General features: G+C 38.7%; 1 protein-coding gene across 7 annotated transcripts in view; it reads right to left on the bottom strand.

The window, feature by feature from the left end:
- The window catches only part of USP32 (ubiquitin specific peptidase 32), a 154,561-nt gene that overhangs the window by 24,303 nt on the left and 102,527 nt on the right, over positions 1-27,731 (bottom strand). For 4 of the 7 annotated variants that reach the window (XM_073315739.2, XM_073315741.2, XM_073315744.2 and 1 more), the window contains 12 exons: positions 23,780-23,863; positions 20,008-20,069; positions 19,778-19,880; positions 16,578-16,770; positions 14,622-14,797; positions 13,647-13,787; positions 10,106-10,265; positions 7,475-7,629; positions 4,982-5,063; positions 2,189-2,263; positions 1,320-1,458; positions 232-337 (listed from right to left, as the gene is read on the bottom strand). In XM_073315739.2, coding sequence (XP_073171840.1) covers positions 232-337; positions 1,320-1,458; positions 2,189-2,263; positions 4,982-5,063; positions 7,475-7,629; positions 10,106-10,265; positions 13,647-13,787; positions 14,622-14,797; positions 16,578-16,770; positions 19,778-19,880; positions 20,008-20,069; positions 23,780-23,863 — 1,476 coding nt within the window. The remainder of the gene's footprint in view (positions 1-231; positions 338-1,319; positions 1,459-2,188; positions 2,264-4,981; positions 5,064-7,474; positions 7,630-10,105; positions 10,266-13,646; positions 13,788-14,621; positions 14,798-16,577; positions 16,771-19,777; positions 19,881-20,007; positions 20,070-23,779; positions 23,864-27,731) is intronic. The other 3 variants (XM_073315742.2, XM_073315740.2, XM_073315743.2) reach the window with 3 other exon arrangements.

The raw sequence follows: 27,731 nt of genomic DNA, 5'->3' as shown, positions 1-27,731 counted from the left end.
GGCTATATTTACCACAGCCAAGTGGTAAAGAAATGTTTTAATGGTTAAGTTCAAAGCAAATATGACCATTAAACATGCTGAAGTATCATTAAGGAAACTTTTCAAGATTATGAAATAAACAACATCAAAAAGCAGAAAAGGAAAATACATTTGTAATTTTTTTGGACAGTAAAATTTTTGTAATTGCACACCACTTTGCTACCTATAAATAAGGGCACATTAAATCCTTACCCGTAGTTTTAATGGAGCTATGTTCTTTTGAGTTCCACTCCATAATTCCTGAACCAAATCCCCATAGCACTTGGCCATATGTCCTTTCATTCCTATTGGATTTGTCCTAGAATTCATAAAGTGTATTCATTGATGTTTAAATAAAATAAGCGCTTACAAAGCATGGTGGAGGAAAGTGTTTCAGGGTAGCTAGTATTGGTTTATCTCATGCAGCAACAGAAGTCTTCCTTTTTAGGTATGTCTACTCTAGTGCCTGTTACCGGGGTGCTATTTCAGATTTGGGGGGGTGGGGCGCAACTTTCATCACGATTCCAGGGGCTACTTAGGCACCTGAAAACTCTAGGGTTTTTTTCCCCCCAGATAAAGGGGAAAGGGGCTCAACCAAAAATTATAACCCGGGGGGGAGGGGGGCCTCAGCTCAAAAATTTGAAAACTTCTCAGGGTGCAGGCAGGGGTTAGCTAGGGGCTGTGTGCCGGGAGGGGTGGGGCTCAGGGTGCAGGGAGAAGAGTAGCTAGGGGCTGAGTGCAGGCAGCGGGTAGTTCAGCATGCAGGCAGGGGGGTAGCTCAGAGTGAAGGCAGGGGCTGTGTGTGGGTATGCTGCTGCGGGGGGTTTGCTGTTGTGGGGCCAGCCATGCACTCAGTTTCTAGTTGGCACAGTGGGGGCAGCTCTGCAGGGTAGGGGAAGGGGTGCACTCTACCTGCCCAGGTACATGATGGCTTGGGGGAGGAGGACACATCAACATGAGCCCATGCCCGGCTCTGTGCAGCAGATCAGGAGGCAGGTGCCCAGTCCTCAGCAGCGCTGCCAGTGGTGACTCCATGGCAGGGGACAGCACAGAGGAGCAGGGCAAGGAGGGGGAGCATTTCCCTCCTGCTGGGAACTGCACCCAAATATTGTGAAGGACTCAAGGAGGGGCAGGTCCCCCCACCCTCTGCCCACCCTAAATGGCACCCCTGGCCTGTTGGGAAGTTGAGTGCTTATAATATTGTGATTGAAAGGACATAGTCATGCTGCCCACTTTTGAAGGCAAAAAGAATTTTAAAGGGTTAAAACATTTAAATGCCAAAGGTCTCACATACGCATTACCTGTTGAGTTCATAAAGATGTTTTCCTGAGATGAAATACCGTGTTAGAGGTTGTGTGTTACTGACACACTGGATACTAGAATTCATGAAACATGTATTACCCAGATTACTTAATCCAGTGGCACCCTTTTCAGTAGGAACTGAGGGAAAAGAGGTACAGTTATTTAACATGATATATTTTAAACACATAAGAAATAAAAGAAAAATTAATCAATGGTGAGATTTCACTAGAAGATTACAACCTCCCTCACCCTGCCCCCAATTACAAGATGTCAGTTAATGTGAAGACAACAGACCTCTGAGATAATAAGTGCCCTAAATTTTCATTGAAGTCAACAGAAATTGAGGGTGTCTGGCAACTTGCTAGAATTAGCCCCATTATAAAACACGGAAAAGATACTGGTAATCAGTGTAATCCATGTTGTTTCTGCATCAGTAAGTAAATGATTTTCCTATTCTGCAGTAGCATTACCGTATCATTGTCATTTTTTGTTGTGTTATTCTTGTTCAATAATACCGAAGTCTTCCTTCAACTTAAAAAAACGTAATACACAGAAATATGCAAGTCTTAGACTACAAACGAGGTGAAAAGGAAGCAACTGGTTTTTCCAAAAACTGTTAATCCAATTTCAAATTTAGCTGTATTCAGAGTTTGCTGAATGTTGCAGGACTTGATTACCTCTGAATTCAAACCCCAACACTTTTAGGAGCTAAATCTACAACACAGAACAAAACAAATAGAATAGTTCTAACATGTCTGCACCACTACTTTCAATCTTTATGTTAAAAACAAAATGGTTCCACAAACCAGAATATTTTATTGGGGTTTTTTTCCCTATCATACTTGTGTTACTGCACTTGAACACTTACCTTTATGTCTGTCTATTTTACTACTGTTTGCTATAAATGACATCTCCTCTGGCCAGCTCATGTCTTTGTTTCGAACTAGGAAGCAACACAGTAAAACAAGTTTTATTTTTACCTACTCCAGAGAGCTGAGCATGTAGTTAAAGTGATTTCACTCATTTCCAACTGTTTATTAAAATGTAAAAATTGGTTTATTATTTCAAGTTAGTATTCATTCTCAATTTTGTTTTTACTTTATTAACCATACATAAAGACTCCATTGGTAATCTTGAGATTTCTTTCCCATTGTAAAAGCCAATTTTCAGGGTTTATTGACTTAATATTGTAAATGGCATCAGATAATTAGATAGATAGATTATAGGTCCAGATGCAATATCTTTCTCTTTAACAGCAAGATAACTTTTAATTACAAAAAGAACAGGGGTATTTGTGGCACCTTAGAGACTAACAAATTTATTAGAGCATAAGATACAGCCCACTTCATCCTATGCATCCAATGAAGTGGGCTGTAGCCCAAGAAAGCTTATGCTCCAATAAATTTGTTAGTCTCTAAGGTGCCACAAGTACTCCTGTTCTTTTTGCAGATCCAGACTAACATGCCTGCTACTCTGAAACCTTTTAATTACAAAGGGACAATAGATTCAAATGTATTTAGATATCAGCATGAGGGGAAATTATGACATGAAACCATGCCTCAAGGAGAGAGCAAGATTTAATGTGGTAACTTATTCATCAAGTATTCATCAAATTTTACGCCACAAAACTCCACATTCATACCCAAAAGTAAGTTAAACGTGCATAGAGGGTATGTCTACACTGTAATTAGACACCCACAGCTGGCCTGTGCCAGCTGACTTGGGCTCAGGGGCTGTTTTATTGCAGTGTAGACTTCCAGGCTTGGGCTGGAGGCCAAGCTCTAGGACCCTGTGAGATGGGAGAGTTCTCCGAGCTTGGAAGTCTACACTAGAATGAAACAGCCCCATTGCCTGAGCACCAGGAGCCGGGCCAGCCAGGAGTTATCTGCACTGTAGACATATCCAAAAAGTGTAACAGCTCTATCATTATTTTTGTGCAAAAGTTTATGTTTAAAAAGATTTTTGTGACATTATAATCAGTACAAATGCAAGGCTTGAGGCCAATGGCAGTGTGGATTAAGTTTGTACTTAATATATTCCCAAATGTAAGGGGGAAGCTCAAAAGTCTGGCATTAAGTTAGCTGAAAGGTCACAAATCTATATACCTTTCTGCCATTGACAAAGGTCCACTCCTTTTTAACTGCTGTTTCCAGTAGTGGTTAGTGTGATGCTGGCAGACCAGGTGCCAGCTCATGCCAATGCCCCAAGGCCTTACTAAAGGTTGAAAATGCATAGCTGGAAACCAGTCTGGCTCACCTGTTTGTTAGTATTGTTAAAACAGGAATTAGTTTTGGAGATGTTTTTAGTGTTTGGACTTTATGAAATGCTTGAGATGCATTAATCTCACTTATAGTATTTGTATCCCATGTTATAAGGTGATATTTAAGTGTTTGTTCTGTAACTATAAAAGTGTCTGCAAAGAAACTGGAAACTCCCACAGTCAGGACAGAAGCATTACCAGGTGTGAAATACTAATTAATAACAAGAGGTGTTATCTCCTGCCCAACAAAAAGGTGGTCTATGGACACCAGGCAAACCATTGTGGAACATCAATGGACAAAAGACTGTTGATTGCTCTCCCCACACCCATGAAGCGGGGACATGCACAAACACTCATCCCATCACAGCTTGAAATGTGGGGGAAAGGAAATGAAAATCCCTGTCAAAAAGCAATGGTCATCACAGGCTGGCTGGAACTTGAAGAAGGCAGTATTTCTAAGCATAAGCAAGAGATTTCCCAAGCTGCCTAGCTTGATTTAGTCCTAAAGGACATCTAGAGCTTGCACATTACAGTAGCTTCTATTACCTTTTGAAACCCAAGACTAACTCATTTGTGTGTACGCTCACCTGCTTTTATCTTGTAAATAACTCATTTCCTTTTTCTAGTTCATAAATCTTTAGTTAGTTTACTACAGGATTGGTTACAATCTTTGGTGAGAGATCTAAGGTACAACTGACCCGGGGTAAGTGACTAGTCCGTTGAGACTGGGTGTAACTGGAATATTGTTTTGATTTTTGGTGTAAGGGACTATCTATCACAAAAGCAGGCATCTGGGTGGCAAGTTAGACCAGAGTACCCAAGGAGACCGTCTGTGACTCCATATTAAGGTTGTTAAAGTGCTTGTGGAGCTCACACTTCATACTTGGTCAGTGAAATCTAAAAATTGGGGTTTGTGCCTTCGTTTGTAACAGTCAGCCCGGAGTCTGGCATACACGTTCGTGAGCCACCCCAGACAGCTTGACACCCAAAACGTGCCAGGTGCTTTTGAAAGACAGAAGACGACACGATGCCTGCCCCCCAAAAGTTTAAAACCTCACCCATTAGGGACTGAAACATGCAGTGCCATTTCATGATCTGCTGCTTTCTAAATATGTTGAAGTATCACAGAGTGCATTCTTGCAAACCTTTGTAAATAAAAGCTTTTCTGTGTTTTTTCAGGAGGAGGTGGTGTTGGAGAGGCTGCTTTGCTCTTAATTAGTACTGTAAGCATTGTGGACCGTTCCTGAGATTTTCTTTGTAAACCAATAATTATATAAGGGATGTATAAGTTTTGTTCCCAAAGCACGGCATATGTTTGACATAGAAAAATTACATATGTCTAAAATATATCTGTTGATCTTAATGCAGAAACTAATAAATCTTCATTATCCATTTTTATACCTTCTATTACTAAGTGCTGCTCATCTTGGATTTTCAGGTATTCTAACATATGATCCTCATCATCCAGAAGAGTAAGATAGTTCTGCAAAGAAAAAATTACTGTTTATTTCTTGTTTTTAAAAAAATTCAGAAGCTATTTTAAATTTTAATCTTAAAGTAACAGGACTCAAAGAGTATTAGTCATTTCAGGACATACATTGGTTACCAGCTCCCTACTTGCATACGTTAATTAAACAGAGCTACTTACTTGCATCTCCAAAAGTATCCACTGGCTTTTTAGATAAAACTTAAAAGGTATGTATGGTTTTTCCTTATAATGAGGATCGTGGCATATTGGATGAAACACTAGCTAATTCATAATCAAGAGTAGGTTTTAAGAGACATGGGCAAAAACAACATGGCCTATGAAAAAGCAAAGCAGGAAACAACGATATCTAGCTAAGGTAAATTATTTCAAATTCCAAGTTGTAATCAAATGTGTTTTTCACAAATGCCTATGGGATTTAAGAGAACATCATTGACCATGAATGGCCCCAGTGCTCTTAAATCCTTTCAGCACTTTTCAAAATCTTCCTCTACAGTAACTATTCACTGGCTTCCTAGAGCTGATTTGACTTCAATATGTGGTCTCAGAAGTTTTATCATCTTCCATCCTCTCCTCCTTATTAGGACATAGGGAATCTCCATTTATAGATCCTCTCCTAAGGGATGTCCGAACCACGTGCTCTGTCGACTTTCCCTCAGGCACCTGTCAGCTTTCCCCGCAGTAAGTAAATAGGTGTGTAGGTAAATTCTAAGGATACACTCTGGCAGCATTGACTTATACAGTCTCTTATTTAGGAAAATCTTTTTTCTTTTGAATATGAGCTATTATATTATGCTGTTTAAGCAAAGAAATATTAATCTATTACATTCTGACTCCCCCTCTATTTTTATCTTCGTTAGTTATCTGTGATTTACAAAATAGGACCAGCATGACGCACATTTGGTTTTGGTCTGCTTTTATTTTTTCCAGTGAAATCTGTAGAAAAGCCACATAAGCAGATTAAACATTTAGGATGTTATTCAGGAAAAAAAGGAGTTCTCTTTTTTTAAATGGTAGTCTCCAAATTTTGGGTTGGCTTGATTGCTATGTGAAATGTGGCAACTGGCAATAAGCCCACAAATAATGCCTTTTTCAGACACTCACTTGAGATACCAAGTGACAAACAGTCACTTTTCGCCAAAGAAACAATTCTATTCTTCTGCCTAGTCCACAGTTTTAAGTTAATGGACAAATACTACACAAAAACTAATGAAGGTACTTCTCTCCAATCAGAATAAATAAAAAATTAATAAATATCAGTGCAGAAATGCTGTATACACCATTAGGCATAGTAGTTAATTTCATGGGACAACATTTCTTATGGTGACTGTCATGGTTTCTTCTTTTCCTCATAAGCATACAGCTACATGAGGATCTCCATATCTAACATCACTTCCTATGAAAGCAATTGTAGTGCTTTCATTTGGGGAGACACAGTTCTAGTGCAAATGGCCAGTGTGGACTTTTCTACATTATAAAACTTCAATATGTTTGGACACAGCTGTGAAGAATTGAGCTCCCTGACATGATGGTTACAATAAATTTGCAGACACTGTAGATCAGGGCAAACCATGTTCCTCATCACATCAACTATTCCAGGGGTTCTCAAACTGCAGGTCGGGATCCCTCAAGGGGTCACAAGGCTATTACATGGAGAGTTGTGAACTGATAGCCTCAACCCCAAACCCGCTTTGCCTCCAGCATTTATAATGGTGTTAAATATATAAAAAAGTGTTTTTAATTTATAAGGGGTGGGGGTCGCACTCAGAGGCTTGCTATGTGAAAGGGGTCACCAGTGCTAAAGTTTGAGAACCACTGAACTATTGTAATTCTTCACTGACATATTCTAACAGCAACGTTCTACAAGGCAGTAATTTCCCTTTACTATCGACACTTGTGTATATTTTGCTTTGTATATTAAAATAATTTAAAATGTAAACACATGAAGAAAGAATGGTTCCTGGACGGCTGCTGACATATTGAAACTGACAGCCTACATGTAACAGGCCGCACTGAAGGAAACACATTTTTTAATCTACCTTTAAAGTGGGTGCTATGATGCTACAAATTAGCTCTAAAAATTCAACAGAAGAGGGCTGAGTTGTAATCACATCAGAAAGAAAACCAGGATATATGTAAATTAACATCAGTCTTACAAAGAAAAATTTGCCACATTCTTCACCAAGCAAATCTAAAGATTCCAATTTCACAGCTGGGAGCACATATGAAAACTAACATGCAGGTGGTTGGTCAAAGTCTTTAGTGTCACAACCATTCTGGCCCAAAATTTTCAGACCAAAGTGTGTAAATAGCAGCTACAGCACATGCATCTCTGAATTTGTGTGTTTAGCAGTTTTCTGAAGAGTGAAGATATACACAGCATTTAAAGTCCTTAAAGGTTAAGTTACCTCACTATTGTATAACCACAGCCGCATATCCTCCTCTTTTATACGTAGCCTCTGGGACAGATATTCATGTATCTCTTTAATAGTCTGCATTCGACTAAAGCAGCCTGTATAAGCCAACACTCGTTTTAAAGGAGCACTGGGAGAAGGTACATTCCCTGTGTCACAATCACAAGAAAAAGGCCAAGATGTTCATAACACACATCTGTACATTCAGCAACAGGCAGATGAGTTTAATAAGGTTATTCTACAATATACACATTCAAATAAATGCATTTTGTGAAAAAGGAGTACACAGAGCTACTTATGTTATGGTGTTAATACGGGCCATATTGCAATCTTAATAAATCTTAACCCTTGGTCAACTTGCCACACAAACACCCAGTATAACTTTGCTAACTTCCATTACCATATTACCATAAGCAGCAACCCTCCCTCCCTGCTTGCTAATAGCAGGGCATTCTAGAGAGGCTGTCCTCGGCAAGTCTTCATTACTTTTACAAACTATACTACAGCAATTACCACCATACTATGAAGTAGCAAAACTGATCTGATCTGTTTCTTTAGAAGACAAGATATGGAAGGCAAGAGGTAGAGGTTTTCTTTTGTTTTCTAATTAAACTAAAAAAAATTCCTTCATGAAACCTACTCTTAGAAAGCATGTTATATGTAAAGGAAAAATGTGAAAAAATCAGTTTCACTGTTCTTTTTGGGAAGCAGCACTTCACTGCACCTCTTCTACGGAGATGAATGTTGATTTGTGAAGATTAAATCAGTCTGGAAGCTCAGAACAGGATTACTCTCTCACAGACACGGGCTACATAACACATTTTGGGAAGATGGCCTAGGAATTCAACACAGTTTCTCAAGATTCACTCAGATATGTCTGCAAAACTAAACTGACTTTGTCAAGTCAAAAATGTCATTATTGGCAGGATTCAATATATGTAGCTCATCTTCGGATAATGTACTTGCAAATATTGGGTTTGAAAAAATGAGACCAATGTGACCTTTTTCTATTTTTCTGGGGCTTTTTCCAGTTTAAAATTAAAACGTTTTTCCTTCAGTGCACACCCTGACCGAACAGCTGCATTACTTTAAATAAACCGAAGGAGCAGTATAGTTACAGTTCAGTTGTAAGAAGATTAAAAGAACCCAATATACAGCATTATGATACGGAATGCCACTACACACTACGGCACCGAAGAGCAAAACTAAATCACAATCATTTTATAAATCAGCAAAGCATCTGTTTTACCGTAAAATACCAAGCAAAGGACTACAATTTTTTAAAAACACAAAAAAGCATTCTCTGCAATTAAAGATGAGAGGATTAGTTGTAAGATTACAGCAAGAAAGCATATTTGAAAAAATTCAAAGATTAATATTTGATTCAACAAATAATTAGTGCAGAGCAAAATAATTCCAAATCAAGATTAAATTTGGCATATCAGAAGAACCAATGTATTTGAATTAGAAATGTTTAGGTACCAAACAAAGCAGTTTCCATTATATAAAATTAAGTAGTAAAAAATGTTTTTGGATACTAGGCGGTTTCTATAGCGCAACTTGATCAAGCAGGCAGCCACTAATTATACAATAATTTTGGGATTGTAACATTACCATATTTTGCAGGATTTGTCAAAGCAGTGAAAAATCGAGCATCTGCATGAGTTTTAAATAGACGCTGACGAAAAGGTCAATGTCCTTCCAGGTTCTGATTTCCAGTGATCAGTTCTGCTGGCATTTGTACATGCACGAATACACATGTGCATGCAAATCTCAATTTGTGCGTCTCCTGCCACGCGGCATGCCAACACTGGAGATTTGCTCGGACACAAACTGTAGGAGTTAGGTATGCAATTGCGTATACAAACCTGATAATTGAAAATCAGACCTCTATCATGCCTTCTCAACCTGTCTGTAAAATAGTATGAAACTAAAGGCCTACACACTTAGGGTCCAGGACCAGGGTAAGCTTAAAATGAGAATAGAGATTGCAATTATGGGGTGTTAGCTGAAATCTAGATTTTCCACTAATCTTACCTGTATGTATTTTCATCCTCTTGCACAAATGCAGCCTTTGTTTGCAAACTGTATCAAGTAAAAGACTTCATATTTCACTTGCCCTATCACTTCTTATCAAGTATTAAATATGAGTGTTCGAGACTAATTAACTGGTTAACTCAGAACCACTCAATTCACTGTTAAGTGTGAACCAGCAGCTGGATGAACACCGCTGATTTATTACAATGTAGTATTGTATGTTAGGGGACTACCTAAAATAAATTCAGATATAAATATTCTATAACTACACAGATTGCAGACAAGGAAAATAAGATTGTCTTCCCCAACTGTTTGTTTTAAGCAGTGCTCATTTCCTCACTCTCACATCACCAATCTGAAATGTGTTTAATAACTACGCAAGTGAACTCACTTAAAAACTGAAAATGCCCCTAGTCTCTCCTCTTTGTACAAGATCTTGATAAAAGAGCTTTAAGTTTTACCAGTCACTCATTCTGCTTTACAATCGATTAAAAGATGTATAAGCACAGTGGCAGCAAGCTTTTATTGACCTGGGTCTCGCTTTTTTAGAAACTGCGCAGTTGTGTTCTTGCTGCATTCTTACGTTACCTCTAGGTAAATGATGGGGAAACATTCTCAGGCTCATCATACCCATATTCACCCAGATGTTTGATTGCTGTGTTCGAGTGGCAGGTTGCTGTCTCAGAAAGAGCAGATAGCGAGGAAATAACTCTAGCTCAGCGACGCCAGTTTTGCTGTTTTTGATCACCTAATGAAGACATTTAAAGAAAATTTCAGAGACTTCCCTTCTGAGTCTTCAGGAAGTCCCAAAATGAACCTCTGTAGGGGGCAGAGGCCTGGGAGATCAAAGTACCATACTGAAAATGTACCAGATAAGAATGGACTTTTGGGACAATATGTCTTCAGTTAATTTCCTGGGGAGATTAATGCAAAAACCCAGCCTTTGGAAGCTACTCCCTGAGAACCGGGTCACTGTCTGCTGATTACCAGTTTCCTACAGATGAGATCAAAGGCTCAAGCGATACAAAGAAACAGGTGAACTGACCAGCTTGGGTTCTGGCTCTGAATCTGAGACAGTTAGGAACTTGAAAAATCCAGTTGTCGGTTTTGAAGAACTGTCACCAACCAGAGCCTGAGATGAGCTCTGGGGGTGACCTCTGCTGAAGCTTTTTCGCATGTGTGTAGGTTCTTTTATTGTTTTAATATGTTTTCAACTTAAGAATAAATGTGCTTGGTTAGAAGCAGTGTGTTAACTTGTAACTGCAAGCAATACACTGATCACAGCTTCTTGAGAGAGCAAACCACATATGCTGGCCTTTTAGAAATTCTGGCTTGCTGGGGATATCACAGCGTAGGCAGGGAACTGTGCAGCCTTAAAGAACACCTGGACAGGAGGAAGTGAGATGAGGGTCTCTGCACAAGAGAGGTGATGGCTGGGAGCTGGAAACCTTTAAGTGGGCGCCCTCAAGCAACCACTGAGGGGGAGTGCAGGTGCAGTTACCCTGAAACCGTGACAGACATCTCTTCTAACATTGCTCAAGTACGTTCGTTTGTGTTGTGTGTAAAATGCTGAGGCCATTTCTAAACTACGAGAGGTGTTTGTTTCCATGGAGATCATGTGCAAGGAGGACAACAGAAGTCAGTATGGTTGTACTGTAAAATAACTGCTACCATTATAGATCAGACAACTCTATAAACTCTTACAACCAACCCTTCTCACCAGCCATAACACTGAGTATTTAAACAAAACATCCTGAAAGAATACAGTTTAAAAATCTGGTCAGAAACAAAACATTTAAAATACCGAGGATTATTGTACGTAGTTGCTTTCATCTAAATGGACCCGCAAATGCTATAAAGTTCACTAAATCAATTGTACGCTATACACAGTCCTTGAATTATAAGATTCTATCTGACCAGCAGGGTGAGCAATACTGAGTTCCTATAAAAGAAAGCTTCTTGAAGGACAGGTGCCACTTTAAGGCTCCAGGGCTACACAGGATTCATGTCACCCATGAAATACAGTCATCTCTGTGGCAAAACCTAGTACCGGTTAAGCAATGCACAGCAATTTTACGCAAGAGTTCAGAACCTGTAGTGACAAACAGTCCATCCAACAGAAGTGGGAGGGCAGATTTTTAGATGTGAACTTCACAGAACGATGGAATTTGGGCAGGAGACAGGTTCGCATCTCTGCTCTTGTACAACTTCTAACTCCATGGGCGTGGTGTCAATTTTATGCCTTCTACAAAAGAGGAACTACAGCAACACAATGCCCTTTCCAATGCTTTTAGCTTTAGTTTCACTGACAGTTGAGCACTTGGCTTTGAAACCCTTCCCCTTAAATTGATCTACCGAAGTATAGCCCATGTGTCTGACTAGAACTGACTTAAAGATCACTGTAAGGAACCTGTAATGTCAACAGAATTTTAAGAAAGTTTCAAATTCCTTCGAATTAATAAATCTCGCTTAATTTTTCTTGATCTTGTTTAGTTAGTTTTTGATACATTCTGATTAATAATTTATGTATGCCATAGTTAAACTGCATAATACAGCTCTAACAGTATGACCTGTTAAAAGTCATTTTGTAACGCTATATATATTTACTGTGCAGTAGCTAAAGGAGACTTGTGAGACAATTGTATATTTTAACAGTAAAATATCCTCATTATTCACTTTTGTTTCAGAAATACTCTGGCTGTGTAACTATGGCTGAGAAATCACTCAGTAGGATAACAAGAGACGTCAACATAACCCATTTATACTCAATTCTACCTACAGTAGGCAGTTTTTGATAGCATGGGGCTGGACTTGAGGTCCCAGGAGGTCCCTTCCTGTCCCTATGTCCCTATCTACATTTGAAAGTAAAAGTGACCTTAAGATACAAGGCAGAATTTAAATTGTTTAGAAACTGCCATGTTTGAATATCGTAAATGCCACTGATATTTACAAATACATCTTTACCCTCCCGTCAGTTTAAGATTACATTTGGAAAACATTAAAAAAAAACAGGAGCACCTTGCAGAGTAAGAGACCCATTACTAACTAACTTTTTACGGCAAGTTAGTAAGTGAACATATGCAGTAAGAATTCCATGAGCACTGATTCATCATGACACCAATTCATATAAGAAACTTTGTTGCTTTCATCTGGAGAAAGAGTATCTTCGGTTTAATTATTTATAATGCTTCTTAATAATCATACTATAGTATGTTTGTAAAGGTAACTGACTAAGTAATGTGAAAGCTCACTACAGCCCTCCGCTATCAAGTCTTTGCTGAGAAACGGCTATGCTATCAGGCTTGATGGAAGAACGATTGGGCTTGAACATTAGGAAGAGGAAGAATTAGGACAAGTAAAATTTTCAGTGGTTGTTAATTTAAAAGAAATAGGCAATCATTGTTCTGTAAGAATAATCATTAATGGAACAAAGCAACTTCTACAATGTTAGCAGTTAACATGGCACAAAAGAAATATAAAAGACCTGGGAGTGAACACCGGGTACAGGATCTGTTCAAAATACAAAGCATTATTTATATTGCCCCAGCACCAAATGGCTCCCGTGAGAATTCAGAGTCAGACTCTGTAACACACAAAACAGTAGCTCTTTGGGGCAGGTGCTATCTAAAAAATAGGTGTTTTTTTGCATTGGCTGGCTAACAAGGATTACAAATTCTTCAAGACAGGGGCCATGTGTTCCCATGCATTTTACAGTGCCTAGCACAGTGGGGCCTCCTAACTCCAATTAGGATTTTTTTGGATGCTGCAGCAATATAAAACATCCCCAGGAGACCTAACTGTAGACAACATGGATCATGTAGAGAAGGTAGGTGGACCTTTGGAGTGAGAACAGCTTACACCCATCTCCCATTTCACAGCCCCTTGAAATAACTTATGGAAAGATAATTATAGCCACAGATTGGCTGACAGAAGCAAGGTTGAAATGCAGAGAAAATCTAGAGGGAATAACACTTCAGATTAACTCTGAAACCTTTCGTTAACCAATTGACATTGTGAGACTTGCCCCAGAGGAGAAGATCGATAAGTGGATGTTTAGGCACAAAGGATTATTAGCATACATGACTCCAGAGTCTGTCCCAAATAAACAGTGGCTATATTCATTACTTACTGGTCTAGGTAATGCCAGGTTTGCCCCAAACCAATGGTAAAGGGCTCTCCATACTGGTTCTGGTACCATTTTATAATCCCTCCCTTCAACCAGATGTGGAGATCGTTTTAATCGTCCGCCTTCCAGGGTTAATGATGCAGCCTTCAAACAAAAAAGGGTGGTGACAGGACTTAAATGGAGAAAATAGCCCACAGTTGCAAAGATTTCAGCTCATGAATTCTAGAACATGTTTTAATTTTTAAATATGCTAGCAAGTGGCAATTACTACCTGTCTTTCATACTGGAAGAAAGTATTTAATTTAACAATTATGTTTAATTTTTACTATTAAATACTTCTCTAAAAGGGACAAGATAAAATTCCTATTTTCCCCCATTTCTTTACTACCACCATCAGGTTATTATTATTTATGTTTCAACATTTATACTGTTAACTGTTTGCATTTCACCCAACCTGAACAGTGAAACTAGACTAGTCAGTTTAATTTTCAATTTATACTCCATTTGTACTTTGTTTCACGTGCACAAGTACAACAGCATTATGTTTGGGTTGATAATGCTGCAAGGATATGTTTAAATACAAAAGTGTTTTCAATATAATTGTTAAAATGTTATTTTCATGAAAACATTTCCACCTGTTTTACTATATTTTGGAAAGCCACTTAAACACAGCTGTAACTTTTTCCTCCTGGAAACTACTTCACAGTGGCCTTTTAAATAAATAGCAAAATAATTTCTGTAGTAAAAGTCTGAACACTGATTACTACACTGCAAATGGTAGATCATACTCAATTTTTTGTTTTGTGGCCAACAAAATTGTGCCAAGTAATATTAAACTAGAAATTAAGTGACAATTGAGAGCTAGTTTTGTCCTGTTGCTTGATTATCTAAATAATAAATTAAGTTTTTTCAGTTAGACAATTGGGATAAAGATTTATCAAACATTTTCCTGAATTTCCATAGGTCAGTCACATTTACCTTCACTGGTTCTTGTGTTACAAGTGGTTGGTTATCAATAGCTCCTGGTCTTTGTGGATTAAGTTGTAGCAATATATTTCCACTGGATCCAAGTAAACACTGATTATTATTGTCCGAAGTGTTATGCTGCCTAGCAAAACACATATCGGCTGCTGGAGTACTGGAGTAAAGAAAACCTGTAGAAGAAATGAGTCATGTGTCTCAAATTTTAGTTTAAGTTACATTCCATAAACATGAGCACATCAATTAGAAAATAAGGATAAACTTCTGTGTTAAGACTGTGGCGAAAGTTTCCCCTCAAATAGTACTTGAGTTGCAACAAAGATATATAAATGGGTCCAGATAACAGAGCACAAAACATGCATCTGCATCTGAAAATGGGGACTGGAGTGTAAGATAACTGTATTCCCAAATTAATATTTGGGTATACAAATACCAGTTTCTGGGCACAGTAGCCGGCAGCTCAGGTATGCTGTTACCTAGCTGTGTATATGGTAACTGATATCTAGGTTTCACAATTTATCCCTGTTCATAAAGAGTAACAGGAACAGAGACATGCACAGTAATGCTGTTACATTCTTGGCACCAGACAAGGCAAGTGCCTATCTACATACAGAACCACCTATTGGCTGAATAATGCAATACAGAAATAATGAGGCCTGGCTTCTGGGCTCATAATCAGAAGCAAGCAGTTGGCTTTATTAACTGTGAAACACAGAGCTGTGGGTGGCTCCAGCATGAGGAAAAAAGATGGCTTGTTCTGGTCCAGGGAACACAGTATATGTAACCATCCTACTCTTGAATGCCAAATAAAATTGAATCTATTTCCCCATGTTAAGTATCCTCACACCTTCTTGTCAACTGTCTGAAATGGGCCATCTTGATTATCACTACAAAAGTTTTTTTCCTCCTGCTGATAACAGCTCATCTTAATTAATTAGCCTCTTAGACCTGGTATGGCAACTTCCACCTTTTCAAGTTCTCTGTATGTATATATATCTTCTTACTGCATGTTCCATTCTATGCATCTGATGAAGTGGGCTGTAGCCCATGAAAGCTTATGCTCGAATAAATTGGTTCGTCTCTAAGGTGCCACAAGTCCTCCTGTTCTTTTTGCAAATAAAAGTCAGTTAGCTTTCAAGAAAGAAAATCTGTCTCAAATTCTGTCAAGATTTTGCTACCAACAAGATGGCAGAAATTTTCTGCAGCTGGATTGGTAGCACTGAAGTGGGGAGAAAGGAGAGGACAATAGGTAACTCTGAGATGGCCCCTAAAAAAGCAAGAGTGGAGCATCACTTTGAGTGATTGTTCGATTGGCTGGAGTTAAGGAGTGGGGGGGAGGAGTTGAGGCTATACAGCTTGCCTGGGCTTTTAAAGAGTCAGTTTGGCTTGGGAGATGGCACAGGGTTGCACTAGTCTGAAAAGATTTCGTTCAAGATAGACAAAGGCTTATCCTAACTCTGGAGATTTGTACTTTAGCTGGGAGACGTATTGTTATGATATTGCTACAGGGACTTCTGTTACTTAAATTATTTCAGTTCCTACAGAACCTAAAATTAAGACATATATTGTCCTATATTTTTAATGCCTCAGTCTTTTTCTGCACCTTTCGCCTTCACAGGGAAAGTGATCTGAGGGCAGATCATTGCATGATGACAGACAGAACTTTATGGGAAACGGAAAACATTATTTTGGAAAGTTACAATGATGGGATGATGATGAAAACAATGTTGAGAATAATTAATAGCATATAGGGAGAAATGTGTTATTTAAGTAATCCTGTCCTCTTACCTACCAACCAGACTCAAATGCACTATGACACCAACAGTGCATACACAGCTCATTTTTTTAACTCCAGTCTCGCTCCCTTTTAGTCTGGAGGAACCCATGTAATATTTAGATCCCTCGAGACCCATCCTGGATTAAACCTCTATGGGAACAAGATTTTATGCTTACTGCTGGTAGTAGTCTCTGAGGCTTCTGATGCAGTAGAAATATTATCTGAAAACTTTTCTTCTGTGACAGAAAAGTAATTTACACCTCCTGTTTTGTCTTCTCTCTGTTCTGATGTATGGATTGCAGCAGCTACGAGTGAATTCTTACCTCCACTCAAGACAGATGAAGGTTCTATCACAACAGGGTTAGCATCCTATAATTGTTAGAGAAAGAGAAAAAGGTGAACTATTGGCCAACATAAAACTGGAAATTTAAAATCACTCATATACAGAGTTAATACACCAGCATACATTGTACCAACATTACTTTTAAGGATCTCAAAATGTTCTATAAAAAGATATTTTCCCATCTACACCATGAGGATAACAGAGTTATTCACCATCCAAATCACCGAAATAAGTATTTATATACTATACTGATGCATGTTACAGACAACTATAAAACAGATAAGACTGCTTTGTTCTGTCTAAGAACCTGGAAATGGTATGTTTATAAGCAGCTACAGTTATCTGCTATAAACATTTTAAGATCATCTAATTGATAATTGGTTGTAGAAGTCATCTCTATTGGGTGGGTTGGGGGACTTGGATTGTTAAAAGCTCTGAACAGCAATGAAAAGTTAACTTCAATTAAGTCTGTGAATAAATGTAGGGCTTCTGAAAGTCAACAGCTAAGTCCATCGGGCTAAGCAGGCATGGCATAAGTTATGCACACTTTCCTCACACCTACAGCTGGGCAGGAAACTATTTTCTTTTCCTGTCAATGTTTTCGAGGTGAATACATTTTCCTTATCCACACTGGGACACAACATAAACCTTTCTAAGTTTTCTATAAAAAGGAGAGACCGGCCATAGCTCAGGGATTAGGACACGCATCTGGGATGTGGGAAACCCAGGTTCAAGTTCCTACTCTGTTTGAATCCAAGCTCGTCCCCATCTCAGGTGAGCTTCCTAACCACTGCTGTCTTCAGATGTTTTCCATTTTGAAGGTTCAGTTCAGATTTTAATAATTTCAATTATACTTTAATATCACAAGAGGCTGGGAAAAAGCAACTAGTGAAGGAACAAATTAGAACTATTTTGAGACCATAATGGAGAAATTTGGATAGGAAAAACAAGTAGGTTACTATGGTATAGTGTTTCAATTAGCAGCCATGGAAAACTAGGACAAGCCCATAGTTTTATGGCTCTATAATGGATGCACTCTGAGCCTACACTAATTTAACTGTAGATTTTGACTGATACTTGTTCAATACAAATCACTTTATGTTTCAATTAGATTTCTGGAAAGGTTGCAAATAGAGTTGTTTTAATGTATGTTAAATTTTCCTTTAGTACAACTTCCCTACTCTGTGGTAAAAAGCAATCGTTACAAGAAAAAAAAAATATGGACTTAATTTTAATTCTCGGTAACAGTTTCAAAATATGAAGTTCACTACGCCTCAGCCCCAGCTGCAAAATGCTCTCCTACTAACCTAGGCAACTAAAGAAAATTGTCAGGAAAATTTAACTTCGTTCCTTACTTGTCTGCATTAGAGTTAGGCTAAAACTTAAACCATGGACATTACAAAACGCTGCTTCACTAAAAGGTTGGATTCCTGGTCTTCCTCTTTGGAGAAACAGCACTGAAAAGGCAATCTGGCTCACCCCTGGGGCAAGGTGCAGGAGAGACCTCCTGTCATCCAAAAGCAACACATTTACCCACTTAAGAAAAAGGTATTGACAAGGTTTGAAAAGAGTCCCATTGAGTTTAGAACAATAATAGCCACCAGAGGAAATCTCCAGAGGTTGGAAAGCAGAATTAAAAATGGGAAATAATCAGAGCTTAAGAGAGCCATGGAATGTCCTTACATCCTCAACAAAAAGAAAATGTATGCAATGGACACTACTGCATTACTGCAAGAGTGAAAAAAGGGGAGACCCATTTAAAGTTGCATCTGAACAAGATTTACTTGCAAATTCTTGGCTTGTTTTATAGCATCATCATCATCGAATAAAGGCAAATTAGCATAAAAAGTAGTATGTTCAACTGAATAACAGTGCCCTTGACAGAATCCTCTTGTATGTATCTGTAGAGCCCTGTGTAGTTCTTTAATATTTTCTTTACATGGCAGCAGAGTACACATGCCTGTAAGCCACTATGTTGTACAGAGAATCTCACAAGTGCTGGAGTTAAGCAAGGTATTAAGTATGAAACCCTACATGCTTTTGAATAAATCACACTATAGCAAGGATCAAATTACTCAGCGTGTCAAGCAAGCCAAAACATCCATTAAGTCCACATTTGTCCAGCTTGTCATGTATGAGCAACAACTGTATTAAATCACTAATTAACAGTGCACACTTTCTAATCTTTACATTTATAAAGCAAGTCACATTTTTATTTATAAGACACCCTCTTCTAACTATTAATATTACTTCCTCTTCTGAGAAGCAACTTATTTCACTTAGTTTTCTCCATTTGTGGTTGAGTGAACTGCGAATTATTTTTATTCTGGTCTCAAACAAGTCTTAAATAGATTTTTTTCCCCCCACATGTGTATCAAGCTGGCAAAGATGTTCTCATTTGCACGCTTTTATGGTAAAGACTTCAAGGAACATAGCCTCACTTCAATTCACTTTCAAGAGGTTTTGGTAACATACCTTTTAAAAAAAAACCCACCATGTACTTTGGCTACTTCTCCTTTTCCATCATTGCTACTTATCAGCATATTTGTATATAAATCAAATCATAATCAAACTCCCCCTGAGTTCATTCAGAAAAGGCACAATGCATTATTTGTGACACACACACAAAAAATCACATCCATTATTATAATTGGTTATGTTAAAAGCTAACTGGGTTGTGATATTACCAAATAAATCAGACAGAACAAGGAGGCTGTATATTGGCAAGAGGACTCTTATTGGAAAAACTATCTTAAAAAGCTGCAACGATGGGAAAGAAAATGCAGAATAAGTACGACAGCCCAATGGGATCTTAGTGAAAAGTTTAGTATGCAACAGCGATTCTCTAAATCAATTTGTATCCTGAAATGGATGAGGGATATTTAATTTCTAGCATTCTTTTTTATTTACTCATTGGTTAATTGATTAAGCAATCATTTTGCTCTTCCTTTCCTGTTTTATCAACACATGCACAAATGGAACATCAAAATGTTGAAATCTCACTGTGTTAACGTGAACTACTGCCAAACTTACATATTTGACATATTCTTTCCATTGCTGCCACCATTGCATTGCGATGAGAAACCAGTTGTGCCCTGGCTGGAGACCATATCTGCTTTCCCGTTCTAACCAACCCCTACAGACAAGAATTAAGAAAACAATACAATCAAAGACATTACTTGAAACATGACAGTTGAAGAAAAAAAGCCAACTACTAAAATGATGGAAACCTATTAAAACAATTTTTTCAATAAAATGCATACCTAATAATTTGTCCTTCTTCTTCTGGGGTAGCAGGTCTTAAACCCAAAACTATATGGCAAACCTACAGAGAGAGAAAGGGAGGCAAATCAAACCATGAAGATGTAAGACTGTCAATGCAACAGTAGGTAAGTAGTAATAAGGGCATCTTCCACACAGAGACCTCTTTCAGAAACAGCATTTGGATGGTGATAGATGATTTCAAATGAACACAACATTCAGAGCCAAGTGTATTCTTTTTGTGGTTTTAGCCAAGCAAGTTACTAAAACTCACATCATCCTGTTTGTACTATTTAGCCGAAGGTAAGCCCCAACTTAGATGCCCAAAGGAGAAAGAAAAAGGAAGGGTTAACAAAAAAAAAATAAATTTTTTTTTAAAAAAAGGTCTCTCTCTTGAACTTACTCTACACAAGAAAAAACACGGAGGTTCCAGTCATCAACTACAATAACATTTACCCCTAAACTGTAACCAATTTTAATAAACGAATCCGACCCAACTCCCGACAAAGGAAAAGAAGACAGCTGGGTAATACAGTATTTAGCTTAGTACTTTTATAGGTCTTCTCCTCTGCTGATCTGAAAGTGCTTTAAAAGGAGGGCAAATATCATTACCTCTATTTTGCACGTGAGGAAACTGAGGACTTGCCAAAGGCCATTCAGTGAGAGCCAGAATTAGAATCCATGCCTCCAATTCCCAGCCCAGGGACTGGTTAGGGCTTTAGACTCTCCTATAAAACAACAAAGGGGTGGCCACCCTGCTCCAAAGAAAGTTCACGCTGTCTGCAGTTTATCCCACTACATGTGCACGTCAATAACAAAGATCTATCTAAGCTTGTCCACATTTAAGGATTCCCTGTAGAAACATCGATATTCCTAGAGCTCCCTTTCATCTATGAATCAATCCCATCTCCCTGATTATCTTCCCTAGCGTAAGCTAGCTGCATTGGTTACAAACACAGCATCTTACAACAGAGTTTTAACACCTGCTAACTGGGTTGCTCAACAGAAGAATCCTGGCCATCATGTTACGAGGGAGGAAAGAGAAAAGAATCAGAGAGAAAGTAAATCAGTTTCAATACCAATATAGTATTATCAAAATTAATTTGTCTATTAATAATGTATTTCACATGAAATTAATGTAATTGTATGTATTACAGTAATATCTAAGAATGAACCAAGAATGGAGCCCCAGTGCGTGGCACTGGCTACACACAGTAAAAGACAATCCCTGCCCCCAAGACCTTGCAGTCTAAAACAGACAAGAGACAGGATGGGGGAAAGTGGTAGAACCCACAGCAGAATGAACAATTTGAAACTTCAGGTTAGTTCCACTATTATTATTTTTGAGGTGGCCTGAAGTGGAAAGAAAAGTGAAACAAGAGAGAACACTGAAGGGAAGTCGAGTGCAGGAACAGGGTGGGGGAAAAGGTTCCTCTCTGCAGTTCAGCCTCCCACCAGGCCACCTGGCCCGGGGAAGGACCTGGCAGTTAGTTTCCCCAGAGCGGAAGGTTCCGTCTGCATCCATGTGTGTGCTAGGGGAGGGATAGCTATAGCTGGACCCCATTTTACCCCTTTTCCTCCCAGTCCCTGATTTGGCTACTTCTGGACCTGCTCCTATAGGTTGGAACCTCTCTGCAGTTGCTCCCCAATAACACATGGGGAAAGAGACCACCCGAGTCCTCCTTTCCCCAGAGTGGGGGGAGGAGTGGGTCCTCCCCAATAGACTGTTTAGTCTTTGAGCCAGTTTCCAGATTGGTTGCTCCTCATTACATGTTTTATAGCCTCTTTTCATGTCTCTTTTGAAGCTATCCATTTGAAACTCAGCTGGAGATGTCTAACGATTGGTGGAGCAACTGATTTAAATTGATATTACAGTGTGAGAGCTGGTATTCTAATAATCTGAACAAAAGAAAGGCCATTAGCTGCTGGGAAGTGACAGATTTCCCAACAACTAGAACACAGCTGGCTCTGATGTTAGGTTTTTTTGTTTTTTTTTAAACTAATGCTATAGTGTACTAGCATCAACTTCTTCAAATAAGCCACTCCTGCTGTTATCAAACCAATTTGTTGAAAGGCTTGATTTAAAGTAATGAAGACTAAATAAATAACAAATACTTCACACTTTCATAGCACTTTCCATTTGTACAGCCCAAGGTCTTCACTAAGGCTGGTAAGCATTATCACCATTTTACAGATGGGGACCTGAGGCACAAAGAAGTTAAGTGACTGCACAAATACATCAGTGGCAGAATTAGTGTCCTCGTCCCCTTCTAATGTCTTGTGCAGTGAGCATGCTGGTCTGGAGATTGCTGCTTAGACAGTAAGAGCTTGGGGGTCCTACTTATAGTGGATTCACGAAGAGAACACGAGGAGGCATGAAAACTCAACTAAAAATATCATTATCAGAATGAGAGTTCTTAACACTTACTGAAGAACAAACACAACAACTAGCCCACCACTGGAGAATGCTTAGATTGCCAATAGTTATTCATTTGAGCTCTGATATACACATATATGTATTAGTTATTAGTTAAGCATTGACAGTGTGTTAGTGCTATTCAGGCCATAAAAATAAAGACATCTGATCCTGAGGAGATTACAACATGCAAGAAAGAGAGAAAATGTACTGTAGCTAACGCTACAACATTTATTTAGAAAACAATCGTCCTAGATTTAATTCTGTTTACCAATGAATACATTTGATGGCTTCCAAAAATGGAGATTGCAACACTTCCACCCCCACCCAAATTTTGGCAGAAGTATCATCACAATAAAATTTAAAGTTGCTTTGGAATGAATACATACATAAGAGATCTTGAAGAAAGGGCTGGCTCAGTAGCCTAGGGCTTGGGAGGAATCTGAAATCTTATCTTTTTCTTTGCTGCACCCACGATAACTGCATCCACACACTCAGCCCCTTTGGGAAGGAACATGCCTCTGACCATGCAGCTGATTAAGGAACTACACTGATAAACTCAGAATGGAGCCCCATACAAGTTTTTTTCAGATAGAAGAATGGTGGCTATGTGGGGCCTTATAGGGAGGTAAATTAGGGCAATTCCTCAGAGTTCCATCAGGGAAGGTAACTTCTTTATCCACCTCTAAGGACAAAAAGTTCAGTGGAAAACAGGCAAGGAATAAACGACAAAGAGGAAAACAATCTTTGGGGTTTACATTTTACACAAGATGAGCCAACCTTGAAATGTGGCTGTGCTAAATTTTTGAGATTAGGCCTGAATTGGATTTTAAAAATTCAATACACATTTGATCCCAAGCTTCTGAATTCCAGGTTTACCTGCATTGTGAAAGGGATGTGATGTGATGATATCTTTCTGTGCACTATTAATAGCTATACATCAATAAAAGACTGCTTAGATACTGTCTACAGAACATGGCAAAAAAAAAGGACTGTAAGCTGCAGGAGAGCAGCCTCTCTCATTTCCTGTATCACTTTCTTAGGGAAGATTTGGAACATCACCACTTCTAATGGGGAATGTAACTACTGTTACACGTTAAATTTCTTTCCATTTTATGTACCGTGTACTCCATTTTTAACAGCCTGTGCTCCAGGCATCTCACACTTAAGTGAATAATAAGCAAGTACAGCATCATTCAGTCAAGGTAATGCATGCATACAAAAACCACACTTTATTCAAATAGACAAAGCTGTACGTGAGTTGACACAAATGCTGATGCTGTACTATGTGACTGCAAAAAGAAAAGCTGATGAGTTAATTACCATATTGTTATGGTTTAAATTTGCACTAAATGTACCTGAAAAAGTAGATTTAAAAATTCATTGGCAAGAGCACTCTTCACGCTCCAGATCTGATAGTCTTCCAGAGTGAGGTGTCCAAGCTAAGTTAAAAAGAGGGGAAGGCAAATAATGAGCATTATCCATTTTACCTCATTTCTGTGTAAACTGTACATAAACCCATCATACAGAACATGAAAAGTAAGGGTCTGGGAAAGGATTAGCATACATCATTACTGGTATAAAACTTCATGTGACACAATGATAATGAAATTAAATCCAGATACCAGTTTTAGCTTATCTTAGTCAAAGCACATGAATGTCCCAAAAGAACTACAAAGCACTGAACCTACAAAGAACGAACCATGAAAAGGTACTAGTCTTGGTTCCTGCAACGTAATCCTGTAAGTTTAGTTTCCAATATCCATCCAACATGCTTTGTCAAGCCATGACCAAAACTGCACTGAAGAATCCACATGAATGGTCAGGATAGCCATTTTGTAGGACACAAAGCCACACTGAGGCTATGTTTCTGCAACGAGTGCTCCACAGAAATGCCCCAGCATTTGTACAGAACTGCACAGAAGTCAACTGCAGGTTTAGGGTCTAATTGTTGTAAGATTCTAAAGCAGATTTTTTCAATAATGTTCTTATCTTAATTTACAATCTGCACCAAAAAAGCTGATGGCATGAAAGTAGCTCTTCGGAGTTCAGAAAAAGCACTGCTCGTTTTAAGTCCATGTATGTCTAATGTGATATGTTGAGTTCTATATTAAATTGATCCTAATAATAAATCTTTAAATCAAAATATAGATCTTTACACAGCAAAATAGCAGAATCTTCCTAAGGTCTGATTATTTCATAAACATTTTAAAGGTGAAAATAATTAAATTCCTTCTTGACAGTCAGGCTGACTGGGGCTCTGGAATCGTGTCTTATCTCGTGTTGCAGGGGTTCTCTTAGTTGGGTTGTGACCAGTAACTCCTCTATCTTTTGCCTGGGACTAGTCAATCCTCCTCCTCCGAGCAGGAGCTCTCCCCCGCAAGGCCATCTTCCTAAAGCTGGGCTGATTCTCACCTTAGGGTAGTCTGTCTTATCCCTCCTTTAAACAGGATTCCCTCCCTTCATCCTCTCCCTCTAGGGCTGAGAGTTATGTTCCATACAGTCACAAGCTAGGTCTCCTCCTCTTCCAAACAGGAGCCCTCCCTCAGCTCTATCTCTGGAGATGGCTTCCTTCCTTAGGGTAATTGGTCTTGTCCCTGATTCAAGCAGAAGTTCCCCCTCAACCCTCTTCCTGGGGCTAGGGTTATGCCTCGGGCCTTTTTGGCTCAGGTTAGTCAGTCCTACCCTCCTTCAAGCGGGACTTTCCCTCTTAGCTCTCTCTCTGGAACTACGGTTATGCCTCAGGCCTTAGGTTAATTAGTTTTATCCTCCTTCAAGCCAGAGTTCCCCCTCCAGACCTCTTCCTGGAGCTAGGCTGTATGTCTTAAGTTAGCTGCAAGGTTTTTACCAATTCCCTTCAGCTGAACATCCTTTCCAGTTAGCTTTCCACTCTGGAGGGTTCAACAGTGTCTGCCCTGTAGTGAAGGACCAGGCAGCCTTCACACTGTTCCCCTTCCCCCACCTTCTTCCCAACTGGTTGGGTGAGAGGGGAGACTTGTCCTGCCCAATCTGCAGGATCCCTGGTTCCATGCTCTTAAAGGTACAATAACAAGATTCCCTCTCCAAGCACTATTCATTCCTGGGGCTGCTTCCACCCTATGCCTGTCCCCCTTAAGTCTCTCGATATCTTCCTACTGGACCTTTCAAACCCTCAAAGGGTCATGTCAGGTTGTATGGTGGGCTGACTAGTAAGAGTTACTGTCCTTGATGGCAGACTACCCCATCACAGAATCTAGGTGCTACATTTAAAACTACACTGCCATTTTGTAATGCTACACAGTTCTGCTTTGTTGTTTCTCCCCCCCTCCCATGTCTTTACTGTCAGTAACATTAGTAAAGCTTCCTTTTTATGTCAAAATACTTCAAGCAAAGGTCAAGATGTAATACAGCTTTGCAAATGTCAGCTACACAAACTATATTTTAACTATTTGGCAACAGCACAAAGCATTGCTGGCCATAGGTGAATATAAAATACACCCGAGTCAAGAGATCAACAAGAATCCAGATTATAAATATAAACAAGAAATGATGAAGTATAGTTTGACATTGCCCAGCTCTGTTACACTTCCTAATTTTTTTAATTGCCTGATAAAAGGCTCAACTTGATATTTTCATACTGGCATGCAACTGCATAAACACTTAGTCAGTACTGGTAGTTACTAAATCTCTGGTTACACCTACTTTGTTCACAGTTCAAAGGCAAAATGAGATAATGTGCATAGGAGTTCAATAACTCACCTAATTATTGCATCAGCTGCTTTTTCCAGCACTACTTTCATAATCTATTGGGAGGGTCCATTATTTTACATATAATCTTTGTGGAGAAGGTAGGGTCTTTTCCCTTTTACTTAACGCTTTGGGAATGGGTCACCAACATGCTTCGCTACAGACTACCCTCACTGTGGAGCAAACTACAAAAACCTGACGGGATGAAGGAAAGAACATCTCAGAGGCTACCTTTCCTACTGTTATGATAATGGAAGAATCTTTCTTCCAGAGGATGGGCCAGCAACTTCATTGGAACACAGGTCGGTATGGTATACAATTGTTCAAGGTTATAAGCATTTCTAGGTATCCTTGATAACTTTTCAGAAGTAACACATCCCATGAACTTCCCCACTTAAGGTAATAAGGCAATGAATTAAATTGTGGAACCAAAGTCATAGTATATTAGGGGAGGTGGGATCATCCTGAACCAAAAAGATTAAAAAGTGCATTTCTCAAATAAGTTATTTATCTAGTATGAATAGAAAAATGCCTAAAAGTATTATATACGAGCTAGGCATTATTTTGATTATTAAAAGACTGAAGAGCTTTTATATAATCAAGAAAAGTCACGACAACTGCCTCTAGAGTATGTTCCACGGATTCCTGCCTTGGATGCGATTGAGACAGTACTACAGTATATGTACTTCATTACATATGAAAATATTGTAGAAGAAATTTGATCTGAATGTAATATATCTCAACAACTGAAGGCAAAATCTTATGCATTTCAAGGTGATATATAGACAGCATTATATTGCACTACTGATCACCTGAGGGATAGAACTATTCATCTTCCTATCTGCTGCAGAGTATGAGATACATGCTGACACAGTGAACAAACAGGAAGATTATTATCCATTTGTTTTTTATCTAGGACCTGTTGGTTTTTAACAACAAAACATCACAAGGTGTATAAGCCCATTTCTCTCTCTCTCTCACACACACACACACACACACACAATTTAGATTTATTAAAGCAGTACTACTCACACATAAATTCTAGTAATGGCATAGGATGATTAATTTCAGCTGATTATATAAATTTGGACCTGATTTTCACAAGTGTTAAGTTTCACACCAAGATCTCCCACTGACTTCCGTTAAAATTTGGTGGAGCAGCACTTTGGAAAATTTGCTCTGAAGCAGAAAGGTGGATGCAGAAAATGAGCCATGTCGTATATACACACATCTGATTTTAGCACAACCACCTTCCTTCTTGAAGCATGAACCAATTACTAACAGTTTTCCTTCTTTGGAGAACAGTCATTTTGTTAGTCATTACTCTTATAAGAAGAGTAATCATTTCAATGCTTTAGGCAAACTTTGTTTTACCAGTATAGAAAAATAATTAATAATTAATTAAGAGGGTGATAATTCTGTTAAAATTAAATTTTACAAACTGACATATGAATCAGAATGTAAGCACAGTCTTTTTCTAATAGATGTACCTGAAAAGTTGCAATGAAAAATGGACGTTTGGTAGAGAACCTACTACTGACAGATCTCTGCACTGAAGCCAAACATGGTAAGTTTACTTTACCT

This window comes from Lepidochelys kempii, chromosome 17 (assembly GCF_965140285.1).
Source record: "Lepidochelys kempii isolate rLepKem1 chromosome 17, rLepKem1.hap1, whole genome shotgun sequence".
NCBI lineage: Eukaryota > Metazoa > Chordata > Testudines > Cheloniidae > Lepidochelys > Lepidochelys kempii.
The sequence above is the reverse complement of the archived record's forward strand: the minus strand, read 5'-3'. Positions and strand labels throughout refer to the sequence as shown.